The 27,318-nt window shown below is 43.1% G+C and overlaps 4 protein-coding genes across 4 annotated transcripts in view; 3 read left to right on the forward strand and 1 right to left on the reverse strand.

Moving 5' to 3' along the window:
* LOC310793429 (annexin A5-like) overlaps positions 1–2,723 on the reverse strand; it is a gene marked incomplete at its 5' end in the record, with an annotated part of 6,459 nt that extends 3,736 nt beyond the window's left edge. Inside the window, 2 exons of the mRNA XM_083655247.1 lie at positions 1,303–1,343; positions 2,411–2,723. Of these exons, the coding sequence (XP_083511373.1) occupies positions 1,303–1,343; positions 2,411–2,723 (354 nt within the window). The remainder of the gene's footprint in view (positions 1–1,302; positions 1,344–2,410) is intronic.
* Positions 2,724–9,999: 7,276 nt separating this feature from the next.
* LOC310793430 (ovarian cancer G-protein coupled receptor 1-like) lies at positions 10,000–12,278 on the forward strand (the record flags this gene model as incomplete). Its single annotated transcript, XM_083655248.1, has 3 exons — positions 10,000–10,143; positions 10,329–10,504; positions 11,732–12,278. 3 exons carry the CDS (start codon positions 10,000–10,002, stop codon positions 12,276–12,278), a joined length of 867 nt encoding a protein of 288 aa, XP_083511374.1.
* Positions 12,279–14,202: 1,924 nt separating this feature from the next.
* Positions 14,203–19,902, forward strand: uchl1 (ubiquitin carboxyl-terminal esterase L1 (ubiquitin thiolesterase); the record flags this gene model as incomplete). Its single annotated transcript, XM_083656323.1, has 9 exons — positions 14,203–14,235; positions 14,322–14,333; positions 14,789–14,917; positions 16,007–16,148; positions 17,550–17,635; positions 18,044–18,091; positions 18,909–18,978; positions 19,066–19,124; positions 19,819–19,902. 9 exons carry the CDS (start codon positions 14,203–14,205, stop codon positions 19,900–19,902), a joined length of 663 nt encoding a protein of 220 aa, XP_083512449.1.
* Positions 19,903–24,361: 4,459 nt separating this feature from the next.
* Positions 24,362–27,318, forward strand: part of LOC310793432 (uncharacterized protein) — a gene marked incomplete at its 5' end in the record, with an annotated part of 31,934 nt that continues 28,977 nt past the window's right edge. Inside the window, one exon of the mRNA XM_083655251.1 lies at positions 24,362–24,463. Coding sequence (XP_083511377.1) covers positions 24,362–24,463 — 102 coding nt within the window. The remainder of the gene's footprint in view (positions 24,464–27,318) is intronic.

Here is a 27,318-nt window from a genome sequence, read left to right on the forward strand (position 1 = left end):
CTTTTTCTGAAAACTTGGGAAGTAATTGTAGGTTAGAACCAACATTAAACTGCTTTGCTTCATGAACACTCAATTTAAATTTGTCTTGCTCCAGTTCCAACTTTTTCAATTCAGTTCTTTGCTTCATCTCTTCAATCTGTTTCTTATGGTCAAGTTTAATTTGAAGCAATTCCTTTTGTTGTTCAAAGGTTAATAGCCCTGAGGAAAAAGAAAAAGCTTTACCAGACCTCGTTTCACTTGGGTTCTCATCCTCCGACGGGACCGCCTCCTCTGATAATACTTCCTTTTCCACCAAACTGTCGATCAGAACAATTTTTATCCTAAGCTTTGACTGTGTGGCACGGACAACAATGTTGTAGTGTTCTGCTATCTTTAACAGCTGCTCTTTTTTGCATCTATCCAGCACATCCACAGATGGAGCCTGAATAAAATCTTCAACTAAAGAACTCATTTTTTTTTTTTTTTTTTTCTTAACAAGAAAAAAAAATAATGTGCAAAGGCTTTAACAAAAAGTAGCAAAAGACCCCAGAGCCCAACTCCCCTACCTAACCTGCCTACCAGAATCTGACTGACTGGCTCCACCCTAGACTTCAGTGGCCCTCCCGAGTCCCCCCCTCCAACAAGGGCCTCTCAGTGGTACCACCGCATTCCAGCTTATGTGGAACACAGTCTAACCCAGAAAAAAAAAACAGTGAGCCCCATATGGAGACCCACTGTTAAAAAACTATACGGGAGTTGGACCCCAAGGACCAAAGCACTTAACACAAAAAGCCTGCACCGAGAGTTAAGAGAAAAAAAAAAGTTCCTATAATGCTCTCCCCCCCCCCCCAAACAAAATACCAACTCCTATGTGTCCCCCCCAAACAATTTCTTCCACTTAAGAACAAACAACGCCTAAGTTTATCGACACAATTGATAGAAAAAAACCTAGGAGTAACAACCAAATCTACCAATAAACTAGACTAGAGTGACGAGCCCCCATCTTGTCATGAACAGACTCAATCATGACAAATATGGGAGACGACACACAGGAGTAAATCCAAAAAAACATGTATTTATTTGAAACTAATTAAACAAAGTATACTTAACTGTGCCAATGAGGTGTGAGTCATCAGTTAGATCAGTAGTGTAGTGCATGTATGGATGTGTGAAAGTGTAGTGTATGTGCAAGTGCAATAACTTAAGTCAAAACTAACTCAAAAGAGTACAGAACAAACAATGTTTCCTGGGCAGGGGAGAGAGAGAGAATGGCCGTGACCAGCCTGCTTAAATACTCCTGAGCCAAATTGGAGTCAGGTGTGCCTCCTCATCTAGGCACACCCCTGCAGGCTGGTCCCCTCCTCCTGCACATGAACAGAGAACAGCATTAACACCAGACACAAACAGGATGGGTCATCACAATACAAAAATACAAATGTATTTGCAACTTTGATTTTGCATGCTTCCGTAATAGTTTAATCCAGTTGGGTATGCAATATGGCACAGAGGAAAGCAAACAATGAAATCCATTATTTTAATAACAGTTGTGGTTTAAAATAACACAATTTGCCTCCTAATAAATCCAGTTTAAATAGATATACAGTATTTGATAGTTGGGTTGGTCCTGACTACACCTGCCTTGTTTATTTTAGTTTAAACCTTCCTGAACATGACACTATTTCTGTGTTTACGCCTATCTAAAGTCTTGAGGGTGTCCCTTTCTTTGATTTGGCTTACAGTGATAAGTTTCACCACTGCTCCAGAAACTTGACATTTTGTCATTTAACCCATAATTGCGATGTCGACAATGAGGCTTATTCACAGCTCCCTTCTGTAAACAAACACACTGCTGTTGCCATCCAGATCATTGTGACCGTTATGACACATCCGCATAACTGAATGAAATCAGCACATGGTGTTTTTGTCTAAAATTCTAAATGAGCTAACATTATGCTTACACCAGTCATTAAGATTATTGGAGTAATGCATTTGCTATGATCAAACATGGCCTTAATCATGCATGTGTGTCCATGTAAACATAGCTATTATGACAGAGATGGTGAAGGTCACAGGGAGTAGATTAGTGCTTCCCTATTTTCATTTTTGAAAAGTGTGAAAAGTTGTACCAATAACAATCCTCTCTCTCTCTCTCTCTCTCTCTCTCTCTCTCTCTCTCTCTCTCTCTCTCTCTCTCTCTCTCTCTCTCTTACTCTCTCTCTTACTCTCTCTCTCACTCACTCACCCACTCACTCACTCACACAACAAACTATCTGGAAGCTGGTTGTTTTGGGGTGGCAGGTGTCATTCAGAGCATGGGTCAGTGTCTGTGTGCGTAGTGCTGCAGCTGTTGAAGTAAGAGGCAGAGTAACACAGCTAATAGCGCGCTGAGTGAGACAAAGACACAAAGGTACATCGCCATGCTCCATCTCGCCTGCTGGTGATGTGATGGTGAACTCCAGTGGCGAGCCTGCTGGTGACGTGATGGTGAACTCCAGTGGCGAGCCTGCTGGTGATGTGATGGTGAACTCCAGTGGTGAGCCTGCTGGTGATGTGATGGTGAACTCCAGTGGCGAGCCTGCTGGTGATGTGATGGTGAACTCCAGTGGCGAGCCTGCTGGTGATGTGATGGTGAACTCCAGTGGCGAGCCTGCTGGTGATGTGATGGTGAACTCCAGTGGCGAGCCTGCTGGTGACGTGATGGTGAACTCCAGTGGCGAGCCTGCTGGTGATGTGATGGTGAACATTGACTCCCAATTCCGTTGTTCACAAGTGAAGGTTTGGTTTTCAACACATTATCCTCTGAGCAACACACCACAATCATCCAATGAAGCCCACAATGCATGTGTTCAGACATTCGCAGGTAGGAGTAAGCACTGCAAGTTCCATCACAGTTGAACAGATACAACAGCAAAGGCATTGATCCTATCAACAGATAGGCTACTGATGTCTCCAGAGTCGACTGAATAGCCAGTGAACGCGTTGACTCATCTCCACTCATGAGGAAAATGTGTTGACTGATGCATCATGCATGTCTATAATCCACTTAAGAAAAACAAAGATGAAGTAAAGATGTAGAATCTTGGAGTTGTCGCCTCTCTTCTCTTCCTGTTTTGTGTAAACCACTGCCTGCACTCTTGCTCACCGTGTTATAAGCTCTCCCACAAATAGGCTATAACATTAAAAGCGCACGCACACGCACGCACGCACGCACGCACGCACGCACGCACGCACGCACATACACACCCACCAACCACCCACCATTGCAAATAATCATTTGATGACCTCACCCTGCATGTATGTACGTATACCGGTAGGCCTAATCAATATCTCCTGCAGTCTTCTATCTTCACTTTTTGATTACAGCATTTCCCCCAGTTCCGCCTGCATGAATAAAGCATGCATGGTCCAACTATAGTGCAACACAGATGTCCGTTGTACTGTTCTTTGACTTTTTACAAATCAATAAAAAGAGGCCTTGTTATTTCACAAGGTGGCCCCTGTCCGGGCCACCTTTTTTTTGTCTTCTTCTTTTTAGGTCTTTTGTTGTTGTTGCTATTATGATGTAAGCGGCCGGCGGTCATACAGTTGGCCATGGCAAGTCAGGTCAGGTCAAGTCAAATCAAATCAAGTTCAAGCTTGCTGCTGTCTGCTGACTGCTGCACAGAGCGGACTCCTGGAGCCCGTTAGACTGGCTCAATCTAATGTTCAATAATGAAGGGGGATAGCCGCTCCCAAATTGCAGTCCAGTCCAGGCTGCCGGCCGGTGTAAAAAAAAAAGGATATACTGTATCCATGACTCATGGATGAGACAGCTAACAGCTACTAATAACATTTAACTGCATTGTAAATGTAATTGTATGGGTTTAACCAACTTGGTCTGACTCTGAATCATAATAAGTTGAAAATAAAAGAATATGTAAAAAATGTTTTGTTTTATATATAAAGTGCTATATAAATAAAGGTTATAAGTTTATCATTCATCATCAGAGATCTCTTAGCACAAAAAACGGTATTAGTGTTAAAATTACTGCGAAGCGCGCGATCCTGGCACCCTTCACGTGCTCGTAAAAAAGGCCTCTTCATTTCAAACTCCTCAGGCTGAATTTCAGTCCCAGTCCATCCCTGATTGTAATGTCTGGACAGAACATAGCATACACAGTCTCAGCCTCATGTTGTACTCAGTGTGTTGTACCCCGTGTGTTGTACATGGACTACTGACACCTAGTGGCTAATTGCAGTTAGGCCAAGCGGTATCATGTACAATTGTGCGCCCTGTGCAGGTTCATTGCTAAAGATGAGAGCAGTTTTTTTTTATATAAAATCATCACAGCCATGACCATCCTTCACTTTACAGTATCATTCCATTTAGCTCACATCCATCACCCATATTCCACTTTGCAACACAGACAGAAACTCTGACCTGAATTCTGAAAAAGTCCTGTAGTTGCACACAAGTTCCAGTATACAGGTGCAGGTGTGGGCCACAGGCCGTCTGGAGAACTCAGACATGTCTGTGAATGTAACCTTGGTGCTTTTCGACGGACCCTATGAACCTAAGGAACAGTCCAATCTCTCCCCCAAATTATTTTACCAGAGCAGTTGATAAGAAATTAAATATCTCACCAATTTCCTTTTCTCCAAAAGTGTTTACATGGGAGACAGTCATTTAGATTTCATCTGATAACAATGGGAAAAATAATGTTGAGTAAAAATAAGGATATTCAAATTAACACATGATTATGCTCCAACTTGCAGTTTACAAAGATATCATTCAGTCAGCATTTTAGTCATTGGTATGCAGTGAACATTGCAGGCAAAAAAAGCATTAGCATTGCAACAACAACAAACTTGTTTTTCACACACTCCCATGGAGGTAGTTTACTGGTGCAGCATGGAAAAATTTGGAAGAAAAAAGAACACAAACACGTTACAAAAAATACAATAGAAAATACTCAGTGGTCAGTGCCTCACTGGAGCCCTGAGCAGGGAGGAAGTATTTACCATTTATTTAATAATTAAATTTGATTAAAGTTTCATATCTCTGTCAGGATGTAGAGCTATATAAGCTGAAGATGTTGAGGCACAAAGGCACTGTAGCCTGCTGTAGGCAAAACTTATTAACTCCAAGTTAAAACATAACTACAATTAACTCCAACCTGCACAGCCATGAACAATGGCCTATTGAATAGTCAAACAGTGCTAAAGGATAACAGAAAGTAAAATAGAGTTGGCTTTTGTTGTCTTAACAGACCCACAGATTAGATTAGATAATTCCTCTTGACTGTAATAGCAGTTGATTATGCTATTGTTCAATAATTAAAATATAGACTGGAATTTGTAAAGACAAAGGAAGAGAGGAAACACCCAGCCTTTTTTAGCTGATGAGAAATCTGAGAGAGATGAAAACAATGAGGAAGGCACAGTGGACAATGGTGAAAGAACATGTTACGGCCCTCATTGGAATGAAAGATAATCATTTTAGATTATTTTCTAACATTTGCTTCTGTGGTATGTAGCCTATGTATTTTTGTATAAGCAAAGATTTTTCAATTAGGTCAACTGTCCTTTTTTCTCTTATTGCTCAATCTGCCAACAGCAGTGGTGCCCACCAGTAGATCGGGATGTTATTATACAGTCTATGATCAGGATATACTGTAGATCTCATGGCTGCTTACCGGTAGATCCCAAAATCATTTTTGAATGAGTGTAACGTTGTTCTGTCCGTGTCTCGCATTCAACCAGTCAGTCCGTGCACCGTTTATTTTGTTGTCACATACTGTAGGCTACTGCCTGTCAAAACGCTCATGGAAACCACCTGACGTGATAGGATGTGCACCACCTGACGCTCCAAATGGATGCAGGATATACGCACGCCAACATATCCCACGAGCAGCATATCCCATGCACGCACGCACCGTTTCACTCATGTCGTTTTGTTAAGTCATTAGAAATTGACTTATTCTGTCGTTTCGGTATGAGGATGTGTGTGTGTGTGTGTGTGTGTGTGTGTGTGTGTGTGTGTGTGTGTGTGCGTGTGAGTCCAAGTGCATGCCCCACATTCCTGCTTTCCACCTGTTATCAGTTAAGGGTAAATACTGATTGTTCATTAATTTCTATTTGATTGATTTATTGATTGGCATACCTCCTCTAGTTTAAAGTCCTGCTATCAGTGTCCTTGGGCAGTGCTGCATTGCCCCCTGTCACCACCTGCTTAATGTGACAACATAGAATCCTCTCTGATCACATTGCTCAGTGAACTTACCGGAGCAGAATCACATCATAGTCGGCTACATGCACTTTAGGGACTTTATACTAAAAAAACACGATTTCAGACGGAAGCCCGTCTTTATTGTCACACGAACACACTACAACACATGCATGCGGCCACAACACACACTCATGCTGACGGTGGCCGGTGAAATATGTCCTCTGCATTTGACCCATCCAGGCTTGTCCTTTCCTCCAGGGGGCAGGCCAGGAGCAGTGGTCGCTATTTCTTTCCAGCGCCCGGGGACCATCATTGGACCATCATTGGACCAACTTCAGATGTTGTCGTCACTGGTCGGATGACGATCTTCTGCATGTTTTTAGTGGGGGGTTATGTACGAAGGAACCCCCTGGGGGGTACGGGGAGAACATGCAAACTCCACACAGAAAGACCCTTTCGACGAGATAGCCCACCTGGGCAGTAGGCACTGAAGATATGGGGGGGTCACAACTCCAGCGCCCACAGCGTCCCAGGCGAGAATCAAACTCAGGACCTTCTAGCTGTGAGGCGACAGCGCTACCGACTGCGCCACCGTACCCCTACCCATACTTATGCGGGTGGTGAGCATTCTACAGTCACCAGCATAGCCCAGACTTGGAAGAGGGTTGACGTCAAAAGTAGGGATAGGTCTGTGTCTTTGCCTATTAATATTCATGAATCTAGTGTTGAGAGAGTAGAGTTTGTTTGCACAGGGAGAGATTAAGCCAATCTCTGACCCAAATTGACTTGAAACAGCAGATACAGAGCAGCAGTAGTTTGTACATGATCAGAGCAGACACAAGTCCATTTAATTGACTTACAGCATATGCCACATCAAATATTTCGTATAAAATAAGAATTCATTGTCAATTCACAAATCAGTACCCCATTTAAGCACACATTTTACATATAGTTTATGCAAGTTTTTATGTATCCTAAGTTGAACGAAGAAGAAGAAGAAATGTCACTCCCCTCACCTCTCCCCCCACTCTGACAGACCATAGAGTAGACCTCAACCTACACCTTAAAGGCCCCATTAAGAGGTGGGACCCCCCCAGACAGCGGAGATTCCATGAAACAGGTGCGATGAATCGATCGGTACCCCCTCACATGCATGGTGGCCAATTCATTTTTTCAATGAAAGTTGCTCACCCAGCACATATGCTGAAAGCAGACTGTATAAAAGAGATGGACGGAGTGCATGGGATGTCACTCATTGGTTCGGGGACTCCCGTTTTGAAACCTCTGCGTTGGGATTTTGACCGCTGCCATCTTGGAGCTGTGCGAGACGGCGCGAGACCAGGGGTTTCCCACAGAGCCACCTGCTATTGGTCCATGATCAGCAAATGGGAAGTTTATACAAGTGCACTCCTCTTATAGTGATCACCTTGGGATGGGTCAAATTGATCACTATAAGCGGATGATCATTATAACCGATTTTTCTCTTTTTCTTTATTTCTCATGCAGATTACCATCTAATTGACATTTGTATATGTATTACATGAACACAGTACATATAAAGTAAAGGAATGTTATTGACTTTAAAAATCCATACAGTAAGTTAGGCCTCCAGCTGTTTCAAACACAGCGGTCTCACGTAGACAGAGACGCAGCCATCTCTCCACAGACAGAGATGACGTTATCTCTCCATATACAGACATGCACCAAGTATTGCTGCTGTATCTCGTTGGCTCATTTTGGCAGTTTGTAAGTAAGAAATTATTTTACTTTAGTTTAAAAAAAATCCATTGTTCTCAGGTGGGACAAGGCCCAAAATGATCACTGTAAGCGGAGTATTGATCACTATAAGCGGAATATTTAAACAGCATGTGTATAGCAACGATTCGGGACCAAGCTTTTTGATCAGTATAAGCGGTTGATCACTATAACCGTGATCACTATAAGCGGATTCCACTGTAGTGAGAAATGTAATTTAAAGGAACACTCCGCCCATTTTCAACCAGCTTTGTAAAATTAGAACATCAGTAGTATATCAGAAAACTGTAAACGGTTTTGAAGTCTGTCATTTAATTTGACAGTTATTGAGTGTTAAAGTGTGGACCAGTGACATCACTGGTCCACACTAACTCAAATTAATAACTCATTAACTCAAATCAACTCTCAATAACTGTCAAACTAGATGAATGATGAATAGTTTGACAGTTATTGAGAGTTGATTTGAGTTAATGAGTTATTCATTTGAGTTAGTGTGGACCAGTGATGTCACTGGTCCACACTTAAACACTCAATAACTGTCAAATTAAATGACAGACTTCAAAACAGTTTACAGTTTTCTGATATACTACTGATGTTCTAATGATACAAAGCTGGTTGAAAATGGGCAGAGTGTTCCTTTAACTGCAGCCAAGTCTTCTTGAGGCAGTGATACACAGAGCAGCCTTTTGTGACGACTCTAGAAAGCAGTAGGCATAAGCAGGAAATTTACCAGCAAATTTTAGTTTTTTGTTGTTGTCACACTTTGTTGCTTGGATCGCTATCTACGTTCAATTAGTATAGTTTCTACAAGCAGAGCCACCATGTCAACAAAAAAGATCAATAATGATGTCAACTATACCTGTAAAGTTCTGTGACTGCATCTTGCACCGTTGTGAGGCCAACGTGTTCACAATATTTGTCCACAGACAGACAGAGACAAACACCTGGGAAAGTAGGCGTCTCCGGGACAACATTTTGCCTTGATCACACACACGAGCACGTAGGTACGCACGCATGCATGCACACACACACACACACACACACACACACACACACACACACACACACACACACACACACACACACACACACACACAGACACACATACAGACACACACACACACACACACACACACACACACACACACACACACACACTCACTCACTCACTCACTCACTCACTTACTCACAAGGTGAAAACAATACCAGCCAATGCTGTTGCGGTTGGTAAAGATATTCCTGTGCCCTCAGAGTAATCCTGTATGATACAGATGTGCTATGTAAAGAACTATTGAGCCAGGGAGAAAAGGTCCAAACTTTTATGTTTCTTTTCTAAACACAAGAGTAGGATTTTTGTTGTTGATGTTGAAATCAAGTGTCATCAAGAAAGCTTATGGCAGGAAATGCATGTCAAATCTTGCCAGCATTACGAAAGGACTGTATTACCAAAGAATATCGGTTCATCAGATGCAGAAGTAGATGGGAAGCTGCTGTGTGTGGGGGGGATTATTTCACACTTATAACTGCTGAAGATTGGCAGTTTGGATGCAGATGAAGAAACGGCGGACGTTGACAGATGCAACATATTCAGGTTGTGGTCCAGCACCTTAATGTGTTATTACTTAGCATACATTACAGTTCCTGCAGTCGCATCTTAGAAGATATTTTTCATAGATATGCTTACATGTAGTTTGTTCTTTTGACATATTTTAGTCCTGTTGTAGCCTATATACCTGTTTGATTCCTTATTCAATTCAGCTTTGAATTAATGTCTAACATTATTCACATATGTAGTAACTGTAGTATTAACGGCTGTGACAACTAGCATCAGGGATGTGATAGCCAATATCTAGATATAAAATAAACTGCTTTTATTACTTTTCATTTCATGTATTCATGATGATTCTAATTTGCCATATCATTGGCACATCGGTAAACAACTTCTGTTTGCCCTTCCTCTGATGTCTAGTAGCGTAAGAGAAGTGTTGAGTGGACTCTAAGAAACCCTGCACCTTACGCTGACCTGCTATCCCCAACAACAGGTCTCACTCTGAAGAATGGCAGCATTGTACAACAACACAACCTTAAGTAATGCCAGAAAGTGTGTCGTGTACTCAACCGCCTTCGAAGTGACGCTATGGATCATCGTCTCCATCGGCATTCCTTTGACCTTACTGGCCATCTGTGGTCTGTATTTCCTGGTACTTAGGATTGAGCTATTCTATCTTTGTCTATCAGTCTTTCTGTTATTTATCTATTCACGATGATTCAATCTTTCACTCACTCATTGTCATTGATTAATTCATAAAACATTTTATTCATTCAAAATTTCAAATACATTCAATTGTACTTTCTCAGATCTTTTTTTTAACCACTTTTCCTGTAGTTGCGAGAAGGCCAGGTTGCTCCGATCTACGTCATCAACCTCCTCGTGTCCGATCTCATCCAGTTCTGCTTCATGGCAGTGCGGGTGGCAATGGGCTGCTCTCTTTTCAATGCTATTATCTTCGAGATTGGGGTGGCGGCTAGTCTGGGCTTCATGATCTGTATAGGCCTGGAAAGGTAGGTAACATCTGTTTGTTTATGCGTTTCCAACACATCCATCCATCCAGTCTGTCTAGCTCTATCTATCTATCTATGTATCTATCTATGTATCTATCTATCTATCTATCTATCTATCTATCTATCTATCTATCTATCTATCTATCTATGTATCTATCTATCTATCTATCTATCTATCTATGTATCTATGTATCTATCTATGTATCTATCTATCTATCTATCTATCTATCTATCTATCTATGTATCTATCTATCTATCAATATATCTATCTATGTATCTATCTATCTATCTATCTATCTATCTATCTATCTATGTATCTATCTATCTATCTATCTATCTATCTATCTATCTATTATCTATCTTTCTATCTATTATCTATCTTTCTATCTATCTCTAATGATACTGGAAGTAAATGGCATTGCAATATTTTTGTTTCTGCAATATGCAGTAGGCTATATTGCAATATAAGAAACCATGAGTTACAGAATTCCATAACAAACAACTAGAGGGCACACCTCTGCCAACCTTTCTACAATAGTTTCCTGATACCTGTACGTGAATCCGTTTGGAAGTTAGGCACCTTTTTATGAGTGGCCACGGCCATTACCACATCCCCTTTTGGCCAGTGGGTGTGGCAAAAGTTTTGCGGTATTAAATCGGTTTGGAAGTTAAGTCACATAGGCCTAATCCAGCTTCCCGCCGGCACACAGCCAATCGTGCCTGTATGGACGCCCGACCAAGCCGGAGGTAACACGGGGGCACGAACCTGTGACCCTCGTGTTGGTAGGCAGGGAATCTACCACTACACTACCCGGACGCCCGAAAGTTAACCATTTCTAAGTTGGCCCATGACTAGACTTTGTTTTCAGTCTCTATCCACGTCACTCAACGTGGACAGAAGTAGGTTTGTTAGCGGCCATTCTCGCCACCGTTCAAGAAACTATTTTAGACAAGGAGTTCCCCAAGGAGGGTTGAAGCTACATGGAGGATGGAACAAAAACGGATCAGACCCAGACCGCGGCGCATATGTTAGTGGAATCCAGCAGTTACAGTCTTACTTACTAGTCTTACACTGCGTACTTCACAATAACAACGCTGAAACAATATATCATTCAGCCGTTCTTTTTTTCTTTCTTTCTTTCTTTCTTTCTTTCTTTCTTTCTTTCTTTCTTTCTTTCTTTCTTTCTTTCTTTCTTTCTTTCTTTCTTTCTATCTATATCTTTACAGGTATTTGGTCATTGCCTGCCCACTGTGGTACCGCTTCAAACGCACCATCAAGTTCTCTCTGGTGATCTCCTTCATGGTGTGGGCCTTATGCATCATTCTCATCGTTGTCAACTATTTAGCGCTACGCGGCAGGGGCAGAAGGATCCTTATCGGCAGCGTCCTCCTCCTCCCCTTCCCCCTGCTGATCTTCTTCCTGGTTGGGACCCTCAAAGCTCTGTCTGCTTCCACCGTCAACCTTGAGGACAAACGGCGAATCGTGGGAGTCTTGGTTCTGGTGCTGCTTAACTACACGCTGCTGTTCCTGCCCTTCATCATTTGGAGTGCAGTAGCAGCAGTTGTAGGTTCAAACGTCAGCTTGTATGAGCCGAGTCTGCTCTTGGCTCGGTTAAGTCCTCTTATGGACTTGGTTCTGTATTTTTTCATGAAGAAAGGAGCCATAGACAAGCTGCTGGCCTGCCTGTGTCGTTGCAGGATGACCAGAGAGCAAGAGGAGGGACAGACCAACACCACCAATGATGGCACCACAGGGGGGGTCAGCTCTGTGTAGGAAGAGGAGAGAGAGAGTGGGAAGAGATGGAGGGAAGGAGGAGGTGAAGAGAGATGGGAGGAGCCTTCCACCATAGAGAGGAGGAGGGGGAGGGGCTGTAGCTAGAGATAGGAAGGTAGTAGAATCAGGATTCGAGGGGTGGGTAGAAGAGTGGCTAGGGGGATGTGGGTGGTGGTAGTGGGGGGAGGGGCCATAGGGATAGGAAGAGGAAGGTGGTAGAGTTGGGATTCGAGGGGTAGGTGGAGTGGCTAGGGGTCTATGGGTGGTGGTGGGGGGGGGGGGGACAAGGGGGAGGGAAAAGAGGCTGTAGGGAGTGCTTGTTTTGTCTATTTGTCTCTCCATCCATTCATCCCACATATCTAATCTCTGCAGTGTCCAGAGACTGGATTCTGACCAAATTTAGGGGAATAATAATGATTCTCAGCCCTGCATCTTCATAATGAGGTATGCTAGTTAGCCCAAGAGTGGATGCTACAATTCCACATCAAAACTGAACATTTTAATAAGCAATGAGTGAGTCCCACATCACAAGTTTGACTGAACTGTAAATTGTCCATGCAACATGTAGCCCAGAGAAAAATATGTTGAAATAAATGTTTACTTTATACAGCAGTTTGTCTTGGATCATCTCTTAAAGTATTTTATTTGTCATCCATTGTCTTTAAGCTTTCCTTAAAATAAAAACGGTTGCACAAAACACCATTAAGGCTTCTCCTTAAGGTTTCCTTCAAATGTTCAGTGGTTCAGTGGTTCTCAAAGTGGGGTCCGGGGACCGCCAGTGGTCTTCGAGGGGGTTCCAAGGGGGGTCCTCATCAAAAACAGTAATAATGTATTTTCACTAGAATTTCAACCATAAGTAACACAGTCACAGAATGTATGACTGTTTGGTCATGGTTTCATACACTTTCTGTAATAATAAAACATCTAAAAGTGTGACAACCCTCCGCACTCTCCTGCGCTGGCCCTGTCTTCACTCTCGCAGGTGTACTTTGGTCTATGACTCCCCATGTAACAAGGAAGGAACAATTGAATGAGGGCAGGCAGGGGACTCATATCAAAGTCATAGTTAAAACAATAATTTGTTAACTAAAACGAAGAGAAAATAACTAGACAACACAAACTACAAACAAAACAAAAGGTGCATCCGTGAAGAGGGAGAGAGACTGAATGGTCTGAAGGTCTTAAGCAGCCCAATGAGTGCACCGGGCCCAGGTGCACCCAATCAGCCTAACCCCAACACGATCCTACAAGACAGGGCCAGGAGGAGAGCTAAAATCTTATCAGATGGGGGTCCGTGGTCTAATTTGTGTGAGTTTAGGGGTCCTTGATGTGAAAAAGTTTGAGAAGCATAAAGGTTTTTCTCTTTATTCTTGGTCTTAATTCTAATATAGCCTACAGTGAAGTCAAATGTGCAACTCATGGTGGGTAGTAGACACTTGTCACATATAACGATATAACGTTAGGCTACACTACATAATAAGTTATTCTTAATCTGCCAGAGGCTATGGTTTTTTATTAGATTTTTGTCCTCATAATTCTGGCCATGGGCTCTAGGAGTGTGTGGTTTGGTAGTTTACATTCAGTGGGTGAGCCAACCTTATTTATTTATTTGTTTATTCATAAAGCTTTGCTACACGTTCTGGGGGTTTCACTGCACAAGTGAAACGCACAACAAGCACATGTCAATGTTCTATCTTTCAAATGTTTGATTGGGGAGCCTGTTAATTCTGGTGTGATGAGCTCAGCTCCCCCCCCTCTGTCTGCCGGGCAGTGGTATGACCCACCGGACCGGAGGGAGCAGCATATGATGAGCCGCGTGCACGCTGCTCTCTCATTCAACTCACATCTACAGAGAGAGAGAGCTTGAGCCACACGAGAAGAAAGAAACCGGAGTCGACGATAAACTGTGAAAGCGACTGTCAAAATGCAGTGGACACCGATGGAGATCAACCCCGAGGTGGGGAAAATCACGGTGTTGTTTCTGTGATTTCCATAGTAACAGAAGCAGACAAACTCACCTTCTCTCTCTGTGTCTCGTTTCAGGTGCTCAACAAGGTGGGTAGACGCTGAGTCACGTCGGCGACATGTTTGTTTGGTTCAACTGTGTGAGGTAAGTTCGATGACACTAGCTAGTAAAAACCGTCAACTTTGAAGATAGATGACATGATTGGAGACGGACCGCCGACCAGGCCATCAAATCCCAACCACAAGACCAATGCATAGGCTACATTGTCACTTTTTATTTTAAAATTTTGCTCACAAAAGAGTAAATTAAACAAAGCTTGAGAAGATATGAGCGCAAATCGGGTGAGTGTGAAGTTGAGCTAGCATCCCTTCCCACGCTGTCTGGGCTGAAGGGTGTGGCCTCACAGATGAAAGGACCACACAACGCAGCATCTTTGAAAAGATTCAGCTGAAGGGATAATTTAGATGTTACAATAAACTGTTTAATATAGCCTACATTAAAATACCCCCCCCCCCCCCCCCCCCCCCTCCTAACTGTGTTTCAGATGATGAGCAAGCTAGGCGTGGGTGACAGCTGGCGTTTTGTGGATGTGCTGGGGCTGGAGGGTGAGCTTTTATCCTCCGTACCGACCCCATGCTCTGCCCTGATGCTGCTCTTCCCTCTGACACAACAGGTAATGGGGCTGCACAATTTAAAATGGGAAGGACTGATGGGGTGAGGCAAGCACGTGATGGTGTGTCTGGGGTGGGGTGATCTACTGGAAAACCTGCCTGGTGGCGTGAGGCGGCGCTGGAGCCAGGGAGGGGGAAGGAGAAAGCATGTGATGGCTGGCATAGGGTGAGATTGGGATCGATGGTAGGGAGGAACGAACAGACCAATGTCTTGCCTTTTCGTTGTGACTGACTTTTATCATCCTACTATAGCTAGCCTCATCACTCCCTCCAGGAAATACACAACACCATGCTTCTCCAATTACAGATGGGTTTATTCTTCTGAACTGCACTCCATCATCAAATCCATATCTGTAAGGGGAGAACCATGGTGTCGTGTATTTCCTGGAGGGAGTGATAGTCGAACTCTCTGGCTGCACACAACCAAGAGGCAATGAGGCCACTTGTACGAACATAAAATCTTCAAAAACCCAAAACATAAATCTTCAAAAACGGGCAATGCAATATTGCTGTTAAACCCTTGGGAACCTGGAAGCGAAATACTGTATAATTCTCTTGCTTACTCGTCTGCTTGGAAGAGATTGCAACTGCCAAAGGTGTCCCCACACAACACAGAATGTAAAAGTAGTTCCTAGTAGTAAAAAAAAAAGATGAAAGGGTAGCACATCCCAGTTTCAAAAGTCAAGATGGACACAAAATACTCACATTTTACTTGGTTTATTTGGCTCACAACACAAAAACAAAACGCTTACGCATTTTGGCAAAGAGCCTTCTTCAGAGCGTTTATTTCCTAGTACTGTTAGAAAATAATATGAATGAAAATAAATAATGTATCAAACATATCAAATAATGCTATAAATTGCTGGCAGGCTTGAACATTCCCATGTTGGATTTTGCTAGTACTGTGATCCAGTGAGCCAGACCAGAATTAACTGAAATACTCATTGGCATTTTTGTGCCATTACCAATTGTATGCTTTTTAATCCAAGTGTGTACAGTTCAGAGGTGGAATTGGTTGCAATCTGTGTGTGACCACGGGCAGACGACAACAATGACCAGCGTCTGTGTGTGTCTGTCTGTGCGCATGGCAGCACGAGTCTTTCAGGCAGCAGCAGGCTGACAAGGTCTCCGGGGGTTCAGAAGTGTACTTCCTGAAACAGACAGTGGTCAATTCCTGCGGCACCATTGCCATGCTCCATGCTGTGGCCAACAATCAAAGCAAAGTGGAGTTTGGTGAGTGCAGATCCAATGGCTTTTGGTCACAATTCAAGGTGCAATAATTATGATTTTTACTGTCGCATAGATAGCACACATTGACCATAATATATCTGCAGGGTTTGATACGGCTTTTATCATGACCGATGACTCAGCAATTACTTTGCCAGCAGCAGAGATTTGTGGCTTTCAAAACTCAGTTATCCAGTTTTTTATTTGAGACCAATACAATAGTTTTATTTTAGGCCCGAATGATTTGGTTCACAATGTGTAGGAGTAATTTACATGTAGGGCGCAAAGGTAGATCCTCAGCATCAACTGGTGCTGCAGTTGAAGTTACTACAGTCGCATACAGTCTTTGCAACGATGTAAAACACCACAGTACCACTAAGGGACTCAAGGGGTTGCCAAAGTCGTCAATTTGAAATTCTCCTGGTACTGTAGATGTGCACTCTCATGGTTGCGCAAGACAAATGAGAAAAATACTGTATGCCTATGCCCCACAATGTAACAATGTAAACAGAACAGTTTGTTTCTAACAAAACATAACCTTGCTGGCTAGCTGCTGATGATGATTAATAATTGTGTTTTTTAGATGGAAAAATGGGGCAATTTCTTGACCTTTTTTTCCTCCCTTTGTCTGAAGATGTAAAGCCATGCAGGGACAAAGCACTCAATCTGGGGACTGTCACTGGAACATGGAGATGTTTAATCACCCTAAACTGGCATCGATGACATCAATAGTTCACTTACTTAATAGTGTAGCAAGGCTGTAACTAGCTCTTCATCACTGCAAAATTGTTTCAAGTTTTTACTGCTCTGCATTTGACAAATGCTGAGGCAATATTGAGCCAGAACCATGAACAGTAATGCACCATTTTTTATCGGTAGGTGGACCAGTAGAGTCTGACATCATTACCGCTAATTGTTAATCTTTTTGTTTCAACAAGTAGACAGAATTGTCTAGTCTAGATATTTTTATTTCAGTTTACAACAATGTTTTTTTAACACCTAGTTTTCACCTTCCCATTTAGTTTACTATAATAATAATCTTGCCAATTATCTAGCTTGCTTGAACCTATTGTGAAAATATGACTTATGTTAATTGTTAAAATGTTGCAATCCTTTGGTCGTTAAGTCATGATTTACTTATTCCCCCTTTTAAGTAAGCTTGTGACTGGAAGGTTGTCTGTTCAATCCCTGGTACCGGCAGGATAAATCTGGGAGGGGAAAGTGAAAAAGCAGCACTTGCTCCTCCCTCATTACTTCCACTGAGGTGCCCTTCAGCAAGGCCCTTAACCCCAACTGCTCCAGTGGAGCTGCTCAGTGGCCAGCAGATCATCTTGTCATTTTAATGTGAATGTATGATCAATGTATTATTGACTGTGTCATTAATATTACTGGTTCTTATCTTGTTAGATACTGACTCTGCCCTGAAGAAGTTTCTAGATGAGACTGCTGACATGGCCTCTGATGACCGTGCCAAACATCTGGAGAAGAACCAGGTAAGACACAGACATGCACAGTATTTAGGCTATTTTTATTTTCATGTATGCACTGGTAATATCTATTAAAAAAAAAACAAGATAAATTTTTCATGGGTGTGTGTGTGTATATATATATATATATATATATGTGCACACACTGTATGATAGTTTTATGAATGATCAGCTGACAACACTGAACCACTAGAAAATGTCAGGGTTTTATAACCCACATGTTTTATTTTATCCACTGGGGGGCGTCAGACACTGCTAAATCGTCTCATAACAGCAGCTAGACAACTGTTGAAAAGGCTCAGTTCTGATGTGTAGTTTTTAAGAGTAGGATAATATAAAGTCAATCTTCTGTTGTAGCAACATGGATTTTATGTTAAATTGACAACACTTGCCTTCTGAATTTTTCTTTTCCAGGCAATCAAAGAGGCTCATGATGATGCGGCAGCACAAGGCCAGTGTAGGGTAAGACACCTGCCCACAACATCATCATCTCATCTGTAAATCAGCTGTAATCATAGGCGCCTACACCGTTAGCCACATGCCCCTCCACTTTGAAATTAGGAGGAGAAACATTGGCTTTTTGCCCCTCCACTTGCCTTTTAAAAAGTCTTAAAACAACCGCTAACATCGCACAATTTGTTGGCAAAGAAAAGTACAGAAAAACAACAAAAAAGTGCACAGATGTGTTTTCTCTGAACGACCAGAGGTGAAAGACAAAGTTATGTGACCTACACTTATCTAGCTAGCTAACAACCGTTGTTGTTTGAATAGGTTTCGGTTGGCTAAGGTTCCATGTCATGTTCTCTGTGCTGAAGGTCTCTTCTTTCTCTCTAAAACTGAGAATGTTGAGAATGTAAAAAGAATTATCAAAATTAATTCATAATGTTTTCATGTAACTGACTTATTTGCCAGTTTGTGCAGTATAGCCTGTGAATTAAGGTAGTTTCCAAAATAAATGAACTTGAAGCCTTCAGACACCTCTCCTGCATGTATAGCATCTACTGTAGTAACACAGAATCAAGCATCAGAGTATACAAACTTAATAGTGTATCAATAAAAAAATCTGTGGAGGACCCCCAGACCCCTCGCCATGCTGTTCAGATTCTGCCAGCCCCCCCAACACACACACATATTTACCACACACATTTACACAGTTAGGCGCCCATGGCTGTAATCCTACAGACTGGAGAGTTTATGACCTCCCATAATCCAGTGTTTATCCAGTGTTTTGCTTTGTACTGTTTTTCTTAACTGTAGCGTTTTCTGTTCACTTTGTCAGCCGGAAGCAGACAAAACCAACTTCCACTTTATTGCCTTTGTCAATGTAAATGGACAGCTTTATGAGCTAGGTGAGTATATATTCTCATTTTGTACATTCCTGTGTATGGTTTCATTTTGTGCGCGTCTCTAAATAATATCTTGCATTTGTTTTCAAGATGGGACAATGGATGGACCAGTGAAGCATGGAGCTACCAAAGATGATTCCTTCATTATGGTAAGGTTATCAACTATTGTCATATTTCTGTCACTTTTAATGTTTAATCCTGGGTCAGCTAAATCACAACCTTTTGGCCTACAGTAGTCCCTTCATGTGGAATAACTGGGATAGGGAGAGATGCTTCCTGAGTGCCTCGATGCAATCAATAAACTCAGCTAATGCATACTCTCCAATATCTCCAGCGTGGCTCATAAAGAAAAGAAATGGGACATGCAAAGAACAGTGGGAGGCTTGGAAATGTCCTTAAACATTAATCAAATACCAGTGCCTCAAATAAATCTGAATGCAGTGCATTCATTGTTAGAATTTAAATTATTCTATTTGCTGCCACTGTTTTGCCTGACGCTTGATGCCAATCCACAAGCAGGCTAACCTTGCAAGCCAGCTGGATTCTGGCAGCGTCCGGTTACAAGAAGGCAAGTCTACCAGTAAATTGTTATTCTCATTAATATAAGAGGTGACAAACCATGACTCAGACCAACTAAAATTTGAATCCAAAACTGGTATAGTATGCGAGAGCCTTTGCTCAAATTGTAGCCTCGTGTTGTCACCATGAAACTGCCACAAGAGGGCTCCACATGCAAGAATGATGAAACTACAAAACGGTTGTGATGATTTTGGTCAGTCAGGGATTTCATCATTAATTTCTAATCGGTTTTCAAACTCTCTTTTTCTCTCTGCACATGTTCAGGATGCAGCGACTGTGTGTCGTGGATTTGTGGAAAGAGAGAAAGACGAAGTCCGTTTCTCTGCAGTGGCACTTTGTCGCAGCTAGATGACGCTACAGAACCAGATTACAAACCAAAATGTCCTGGAGCGCACTCATGACAAAACATTCGACGATGGCCTGTACACACACATCTGCAGACACGGCACTATAAAGCGCATATTGTTTCCACATATCATACACTCACATCTCACCAACAAAGCATTCTTGAGTATATGCACATGTGCACTGCACACACACACACACACACTGAAAACCCTTTGCTCCACATCGATACAAGCTTGCCCAAAGCCTTTTGTTTTATGTCACTTAGCAATGAAAGTTGTTCTTTTCTTACTGCCATGTTCTCTGAACTTTAATTGGGGTCAGAGCTCAACACTGCTTGTATGCATGTGTGTATTTGTTTGTCGGTTTATCTGTATGTTATCACTGATACATCTGTGGTGAATTTTCAGGCAAGACAGACACACAAACACAAGTGCCTTCAGTGGCAACAGAGTACAAAGACAGAAAGCAGGATGGGATGTTGATAAAAGAGAAGGCACAACACTTGTATTGAGGAAAATATGTGCCTGTTTCTTTAAATGCCGTTAGTTGACATTCTTCAGAACAGCCCGAATGTATCTGTAGGCATAATTTGACCATTGTTCTCTAAATATGCAGACAACCTTTTGAGTAGTGTTGAATATCATACTGACTTCTCTTGTCTTTGAAAAGTTTAAAATGCTAGTTGTCGGTTTAGCGGCGGTGTTACAATCCATTAGTTCCCGTGTGTTTTTGGAAATGCATTATTTTGTACAGTAGGATTTTGTTTGTTCGCACTTTATTTGGATCTGGCTTTTCGAATTGTCATAGTCCCTGTGCTGTTGTGCACATCTGCACAGTTGCATTGTGTAAGTTTACAGTGAACACAGAAACTGCCAAACAAGATGGGGTCCATACAAGTAAAGTGCTGCTGTTTGTTGGGATTTTGTGGCTGTGCTGTGCAGTGTGCGATGATCACAGTAGGCTATAGGGTCCAATCGTTTACCCTTCTGCAGCTTCCCAATACGTTCCTGCTGTAGTTCTGTTGGCAATGCAGCTGTCTCAATTCAATAAAGCAACTGTTACACTTGCACAGCTTATTGAGTTTCTGTGTGTATTTGGAGGTGGAAAGGTGCGCCTCCAAGCTATACTTGGTCCTGTTCTTGGAGGTGATGTCTAGTGTCCCAAGCTGGGCATCAATTTGCTCATTGCATTTTGGGGAAGTACAACCTGTATCTAAAACTTTAAGGGATGATTAGATGTTTTTTTTTTTATCTGGTTCTTTCCATTTCAGTCTCTTAAATCCCTACTACCTCTTAAACAGTTTGGATTTAGCAACAAAGTAAAGTTGAGTGGTAAGAGTATACTCTACCTCCCTTGTATTGTTTTATCATTTACAAATTTGGAAACTTTGCCAAGTTGATTACTTTTGACTGATGTCTCCAGTAATCCATTCTAGATCCTTTTCTAATCTTTCCCTTGAAATATTCAATCCTCATAACCGACATCAGCTTGATACCATTTACAGTATGATGATTTATGTCAAGCCTATACAGAAGAGGGTCAAATCTATTCCGGTTAACAAGCCCTTTGGACTCTCGGCAGTATGCAGACTGCAGAGTGAGGAGGCCTCCTGCCTATTGGGCTCCAGACTGGAGTTGGCTGTAATTCAGCATTGAAGGGGAGACAGGAGAGCTGGATTCTGTTTGCCTGCTTTGTCTCTGTGGATACAGACGCACAGCGAGCTAGGCGAGTCTGTGTGCTGCAAAGAGAAAGCACGTCACGTCATCTAGGCATACCCGCCAGAATGGCAACAGTGAAATAACGGGACACCCGATTGGATTGGATAGTCTTTATTGTCCCCGGGGAGCGATTTGGTTCGAAAACAGTAGTCATTACCACCAATACATATAAAGTAAATAATAATTATATATATATATATATATATATACTGTATATATATATATATGTAATTTATTTTCACTAGAATTCCAACCATATGTAACACAATGACAGAATGACTATTCTGACTATTTTGGTCATGTGTTTCATACACTTCCTGTAATAAAACAATCGAAAAGCAAAACTATCAGATGGACAGAATCTTATCAAATAAGGGTCAGTTAAATGGTTTGTGTCAGTTTTGGGGAACTTGGCGACGTGAAAAACTTTGACAACCACTGCTTCTGTAGAACAAAATCAGGGCCTCAGACTGTGCCCTTATCAGGAAGTCGACCAGCCAACATATAGCCTCGTGCCAGATAGTCAGAAAGCCTGTGAGCTAGAATATGAGGCTGCATGCAGTTGAAAGCTGATGAGAAATCAAATCAACAAAGCATAAGCGTACATGCGTCGTCTTACCCTCCGGGGTGCCCAACAACAAGATCCAGTAATGTTGCTGTGGCATCCTCTACCTATCAAGCAAGGAATAGGAGAGTCTACCCCCCTTCCTTGCTTGATACATGAATTAGAGTGGGTAAATGACTGTAGGCTATGCTCTGTGACATGGCCAGTAAGCTCTTTGTAATAAATCCCAGGGTAGTCCGTTTGCTAAATCATAAAGTAGGTAAGTATGCTGTGGTAGTGCCCAGCATGGCTCTGGAATTGTTGGCTGCTGAGCGCTCAGTGGTTTTACTTGGTTCATAAATGTCAGGATTTATAGCATTCTTATTAACCAGGAACATGCCAGTTCCTCTAAACACAATTTGGACAATCTCCACAGCAGTAGCTTTTTGTTTTATATGCTCAGGAAAACAGGGTGAAGAATTCTGACTTTCTCAACTTCTGCCCAAGTATTAAATCTCCCCTCTTCATTAGAGATGTTTTTGTTTTGTTTGTTTTACTTTAAAAGGGGGACTTGTCTGTAGGCTGCAGACAGGCTGAGTAATAGGCTACTGTACATGACATGCATATTGCTCTCTTTCATTAAATTTAGAAAGTCAGTGTTGTAGACATGGGTAGGCTACTGTGTCCATCCAGAAGAAGCATGAACAAAAGTTAAAAGCACGCGCATCCCAGTCGAATCCGGCAGGTGCAGAGCTGGAGAGAGACGTTGGAACAATAAATAAAACACACACTGCAAGGGCTCAAATTAAGTTTCTATTTATTGCACCAGTGGTAACGTTTTGAGCATTGACCGGTCTGAAGAAGAGCAGTCGATGCTCGAAACATCCAGAAGAAGCAGACATGGCCTAGTTGGGTCTTGTCCTGGCAGGTTCCCATAAATTGCCTCCCCCAGTCCAGGATCAGTTCGCTGTTAATCCACCGGTGTCTGAAACCCTCACAAGAGTGTTTGGTGGTGCCTGGTAGAGCCATTTGGGTGAAGCAAGATTTAACTATACGCCTATTTCACAAAAAGTGGCAGCAGTGTAGAAGCGACTGAGTGACTCAGCTAGCTAATCTTCTATATTAAAAGGGAGCAAGTGGGCAATGTTTGTTTCAAGCACAATTTTGGCCGGCCACAGCTATGCCGTTTTACGTGCGATCGGGCTGAAACTTTCAGGGGGTGTAAACTAAGAGAACCCGTGCGGGTGACCTGATGGAGCCAGATTTTTTAATTAGGTGATTGCCCTAATTACCTAATGATGTGATGTCATCAGTGATGATGTCATCAGTGATGTCATCCTCAGTGATGATGTCATCAGTGATGTCAATTACATCTATGACAGTTGTCATAGAGCAGGCGAGGCCGTGCAGCGGGCGAGCTGCATGCAATGCGCAGTGGGCGAGCCTAGGAATCGAGCGGGCGAGATTGCTAGTAACCATAAAAGCACAAAATGATTGACCAGAATCTTTAAATAAATATACAGTATTTACCCTAATAAGAAAAGGAACAAAATATTGATAGTCAAAATTGAATAATGACATCACAACAGTCTGAGATATTCCTCTAAATCTGGCTTCAAATGGCCCACATTTTAGAAATAGCTAAATGGACCGATTGATAGGTAAATCAATGATCATGAGTGGATTTAGCACACTTTATCTGGGCAGATTGATTGAATCATTGCAGATCTAGTATGACTTTAGGTCGCCAAATTTTTGGCCGGCGACCTTTGGTCCCCGCCGAATGTCGCCCCCTCAGAATTTTGGCTTGCATGATGACGCCCCTATACAACCCTCTCTCTTTCTCTCACTCTCCTTTTCGCTCTACTTCCCCCGCATGAGAGATTCCTCTCTGCGCGTTCCCGTCTCCTGTGCGCGGTCTAGCAGCAGCGGCTGTAGACAGACAGCGTTCGGCGTAGAATCGTTATTTTTAGCGCCTGGTTCGTGTTGCAGGGTCTGCACTCTCTCTCTCCATCTCTCCGCCACAGCTCGAGGAGGACAGGAGGACGCCCAGGAGAACCTGCGCAGCTACTGTGCGCAGAGCTGCGGTTTGAGGATAACGGACGGCCAGAGAGGGGGAAACACCGCATCCACCGGATCTTTATCGCGTATCATTTATTATCACCGTCGGGTAGTCTCTGGTTCTCGTCAGAGGGAGATGGCGGAGCGCGACGTCCCAGATGCCGCACGGGATGAGCCGGAGCCGGTGGAGCCGAGCCATCCCGAGCCTGCCTGTCAGGAGGCGCAGAAATGGATAGAGGTGAGTGAGGGGACCGAGCATAGAGGCTCCGGGCCTGCTGTGTGTGTGTGTGTGTGTGTGTGTGTGTGTGTGTGTGTGTGTGTGTGTGTGTGTGTGTGTGTGTGTGTGTGTGTGTGTGTGTGTGTGTGTGTGTGTGTGTGTGTGTGTGTGTGTGTGTGTGTGTGTGTGTGTGTGTGTGTGTGTGTGTGTGTGTGTGTGCGCGCGTGTGTGCGTGCGCGCACTCGCGCGTGTATCTAAATACAGCATCGCTGCACTGTCACCTGTTGGGGGACGCTGCGGTGTGGTCGGGTTACTGCAGCGCCTGTCTGGACAATGCAGCGGGACACGGGCCCTGCTGCGTGCTGGAATCATAGGCTGGAATGCGTGGACACAGCCGTAAATTGCTCGCACATGTGTGTGTGCGTAGCCTATGTGCGCTAAAAAGTTTTTGCACACGCATGTGGCGCTCATGCCGCCCCATAAAACACACACACACAGGCGCTCCCTAGGGCCTCATGACGACCGACAAGGAGGAAAGCAAGAAAACAACCAAACATCCCGTGTCGTGTCCACTCCATGGGTCCACTCCGTCCGGTCGATGTGTCCAAAATGCTGATGAAAGGTTGTTTTCCTCTCGCCTGGGTAACGCCCCCTTTTGAGGCGCGAGTGGATTCCGGTTGCCATGGTTACTTATGAAACAGCCAGGGACGGTATTCACGCAGTAGATGCTACCAGACAGGCAGTGATCGCATCGAACGAGAAGATTATTATTTGTCTTTTGCCCCATCCACCGCTGGTCTGTCATCTGCCTCGGCTATTTGCCTCTCATAGCACCCTGACTGACTGCGTGTGTGTTGCCTACTTAAGCCTGTGGTGAATGCCAGCCGACCATCGTTTTGACCTATATTTCCCTTTCGCTGTGCACTTTTATACATTGTATTGTATCATTGTGAAATTCACCCCGAAGATAGGTTGGATTTGTTATGTTTATACAGTATACAGCCTATAACGAATGGGGAGCTAAAAAGCTAAAAAAAAAAAAAAAAAAAAAAAAAAGAACTGGGAGCTCTCAGTTCAGGCAAGCTGGAAGTTAAACATTGTTAATTTACATAAAGCTGGTTGAATATCGGCAAAGTGGCACTTTAATAGTTTTTTATGGCGCATAATGACCCACATTTGAGTGATTAATATGCTCAAATGACTTGCCATCAATCACACTGTCATTCCTCAATATAGAGTTATGTTGAGGATTCATGTCTCATGACCCTCAAGTCATTTTGCATTCTTCTCTCAAAATGAAGATTACAATAGATGAGATAACAGTTTGTCCAGCTTATACTGGAAATAAGTTTTGATTTGATCATTAGCTTGGCTATCAAAATGTTTGTCATACTCACTGATGTTATCCATGCAACTTATTACTAGTGAGCTCTCTGTTACGTTAAAGATGGCCTCTAAAGCTTAATGTCTTGTTTATTTTCTCATAACGTTAACTGCTGCTTTGTCTGTCTCCCTGCCTCCTAATTCCCTAGTTATTTACAGACCAGTCAGACTGACTCTATTTCTAGGGGTATATTTATACATGCAGGTGGGGATGATTCAGGGTTAACCATGCCACCCTATGCTCAATGGAGCATTTTCACTATGCATACTGTTTGTGTGTGTGTGTGTGTGTGTGTGTGTGTGTGTGTGTGTGTGTGTGTGTGTGTGTGTGTGTGTGTGTGTGTGTGTGTGCGTGCGTGCGTGCGTGCGTGTGTGTGTGTGTGTGTGTGTGTTTATGTGCTTGCTATTGCATGCCATGTCTGTGTGAGGGTTAGTGAGAGTATTCAAAGTGTATGCACGCACACACGCACACACACACACACACACATGCGGGTCAGCTATGCATGATACTGCTGCTCACAGACTCTTGGGACACACCCAGGTCGGGTGACATGGGTCACCATGGCAACATAACACCAGCGGCCTATCGGGTGTCACTGTTTCCAGGGGGGCAGTAGAGCAGTAGGCTATATATCAGCGCTTGACCTGAGCAGGAAATGAGACTGGCACAGACCTGGCCTTTCTATCTGTTTATAGAAGAGACAAGACTGGATTAGAGTGTCGCATGGCTGATCCAGATCATTGGAGGGGCTTCAGACCCGCTGGTCCAGCAGATCCTCGTCTTTAGTTTAGTTGGGACAAACACAAAGTCACTCACCTCTGCTGTCACCACGTCTATAGAGGGACCAACTATACAGACATAGCAGGAGTTAGAGTCTGACACAGGGAATAAGGGGAATAATTTGTTTGACTGAGCTTGTGTGTGTATGCGTGTGTATGGGTGTGTGTGTGTGTGTGTGTGTGTGTGTGTGTGTGTGTGTGTGTGTGTGTGCACGCCAGATGTCACAGCTGTCCTAGGGAGATTAAGCACAACCAGCTGTGTGAGCATGAGAGAGAGTGTGTGAGCGAGAGACAATTTACAATTTCCCATTTGGCAGACGCTTTTATGCAAAGTGACGTACACAGGAGATTTTAATACAACTCAAGCAAGGTTCAAGTCAGGAGAGAACGAGAGTGCCATGAAGCTACAGGAAACAGGGCATACTGTAGGTGCTGCAAGGCACTGCATAGAGGCAGATACAGATTTGTTGTTGTTTTTGTTGTTTTTGTTACAGATATTTTGCCCTTGCACTTGTACTGGGTGCAAGATATGGCCCTTAGGGCCCTATTGTGGAGGCAGCACCAGGCGCTGTTCCTTGGCACGGCGTAGTGTGCAGGAGGGAGCGTATAGACCTGAATGAGGAAGTTCAGGTAGGTTAGGGGGGAGGGAGCATAGACCTGAATGAGGGAGTTCAGGTAGGTCAGAGGGGAGGGAGCGTAGACCTGAATGAGGG

The sequence above is a fragment of the Poromitra crassiceps genome, assembly GCF_964638095.1.
Source record: "Poromitra crassiceps genome assembly, chromosome: 19".
Lineage (NCBI taxonomy): Eukaryota > Metazoa > Chordata > Actinopteri > Beryciformes > Melamphaidae > Poromitra > Poromitra crassiceps.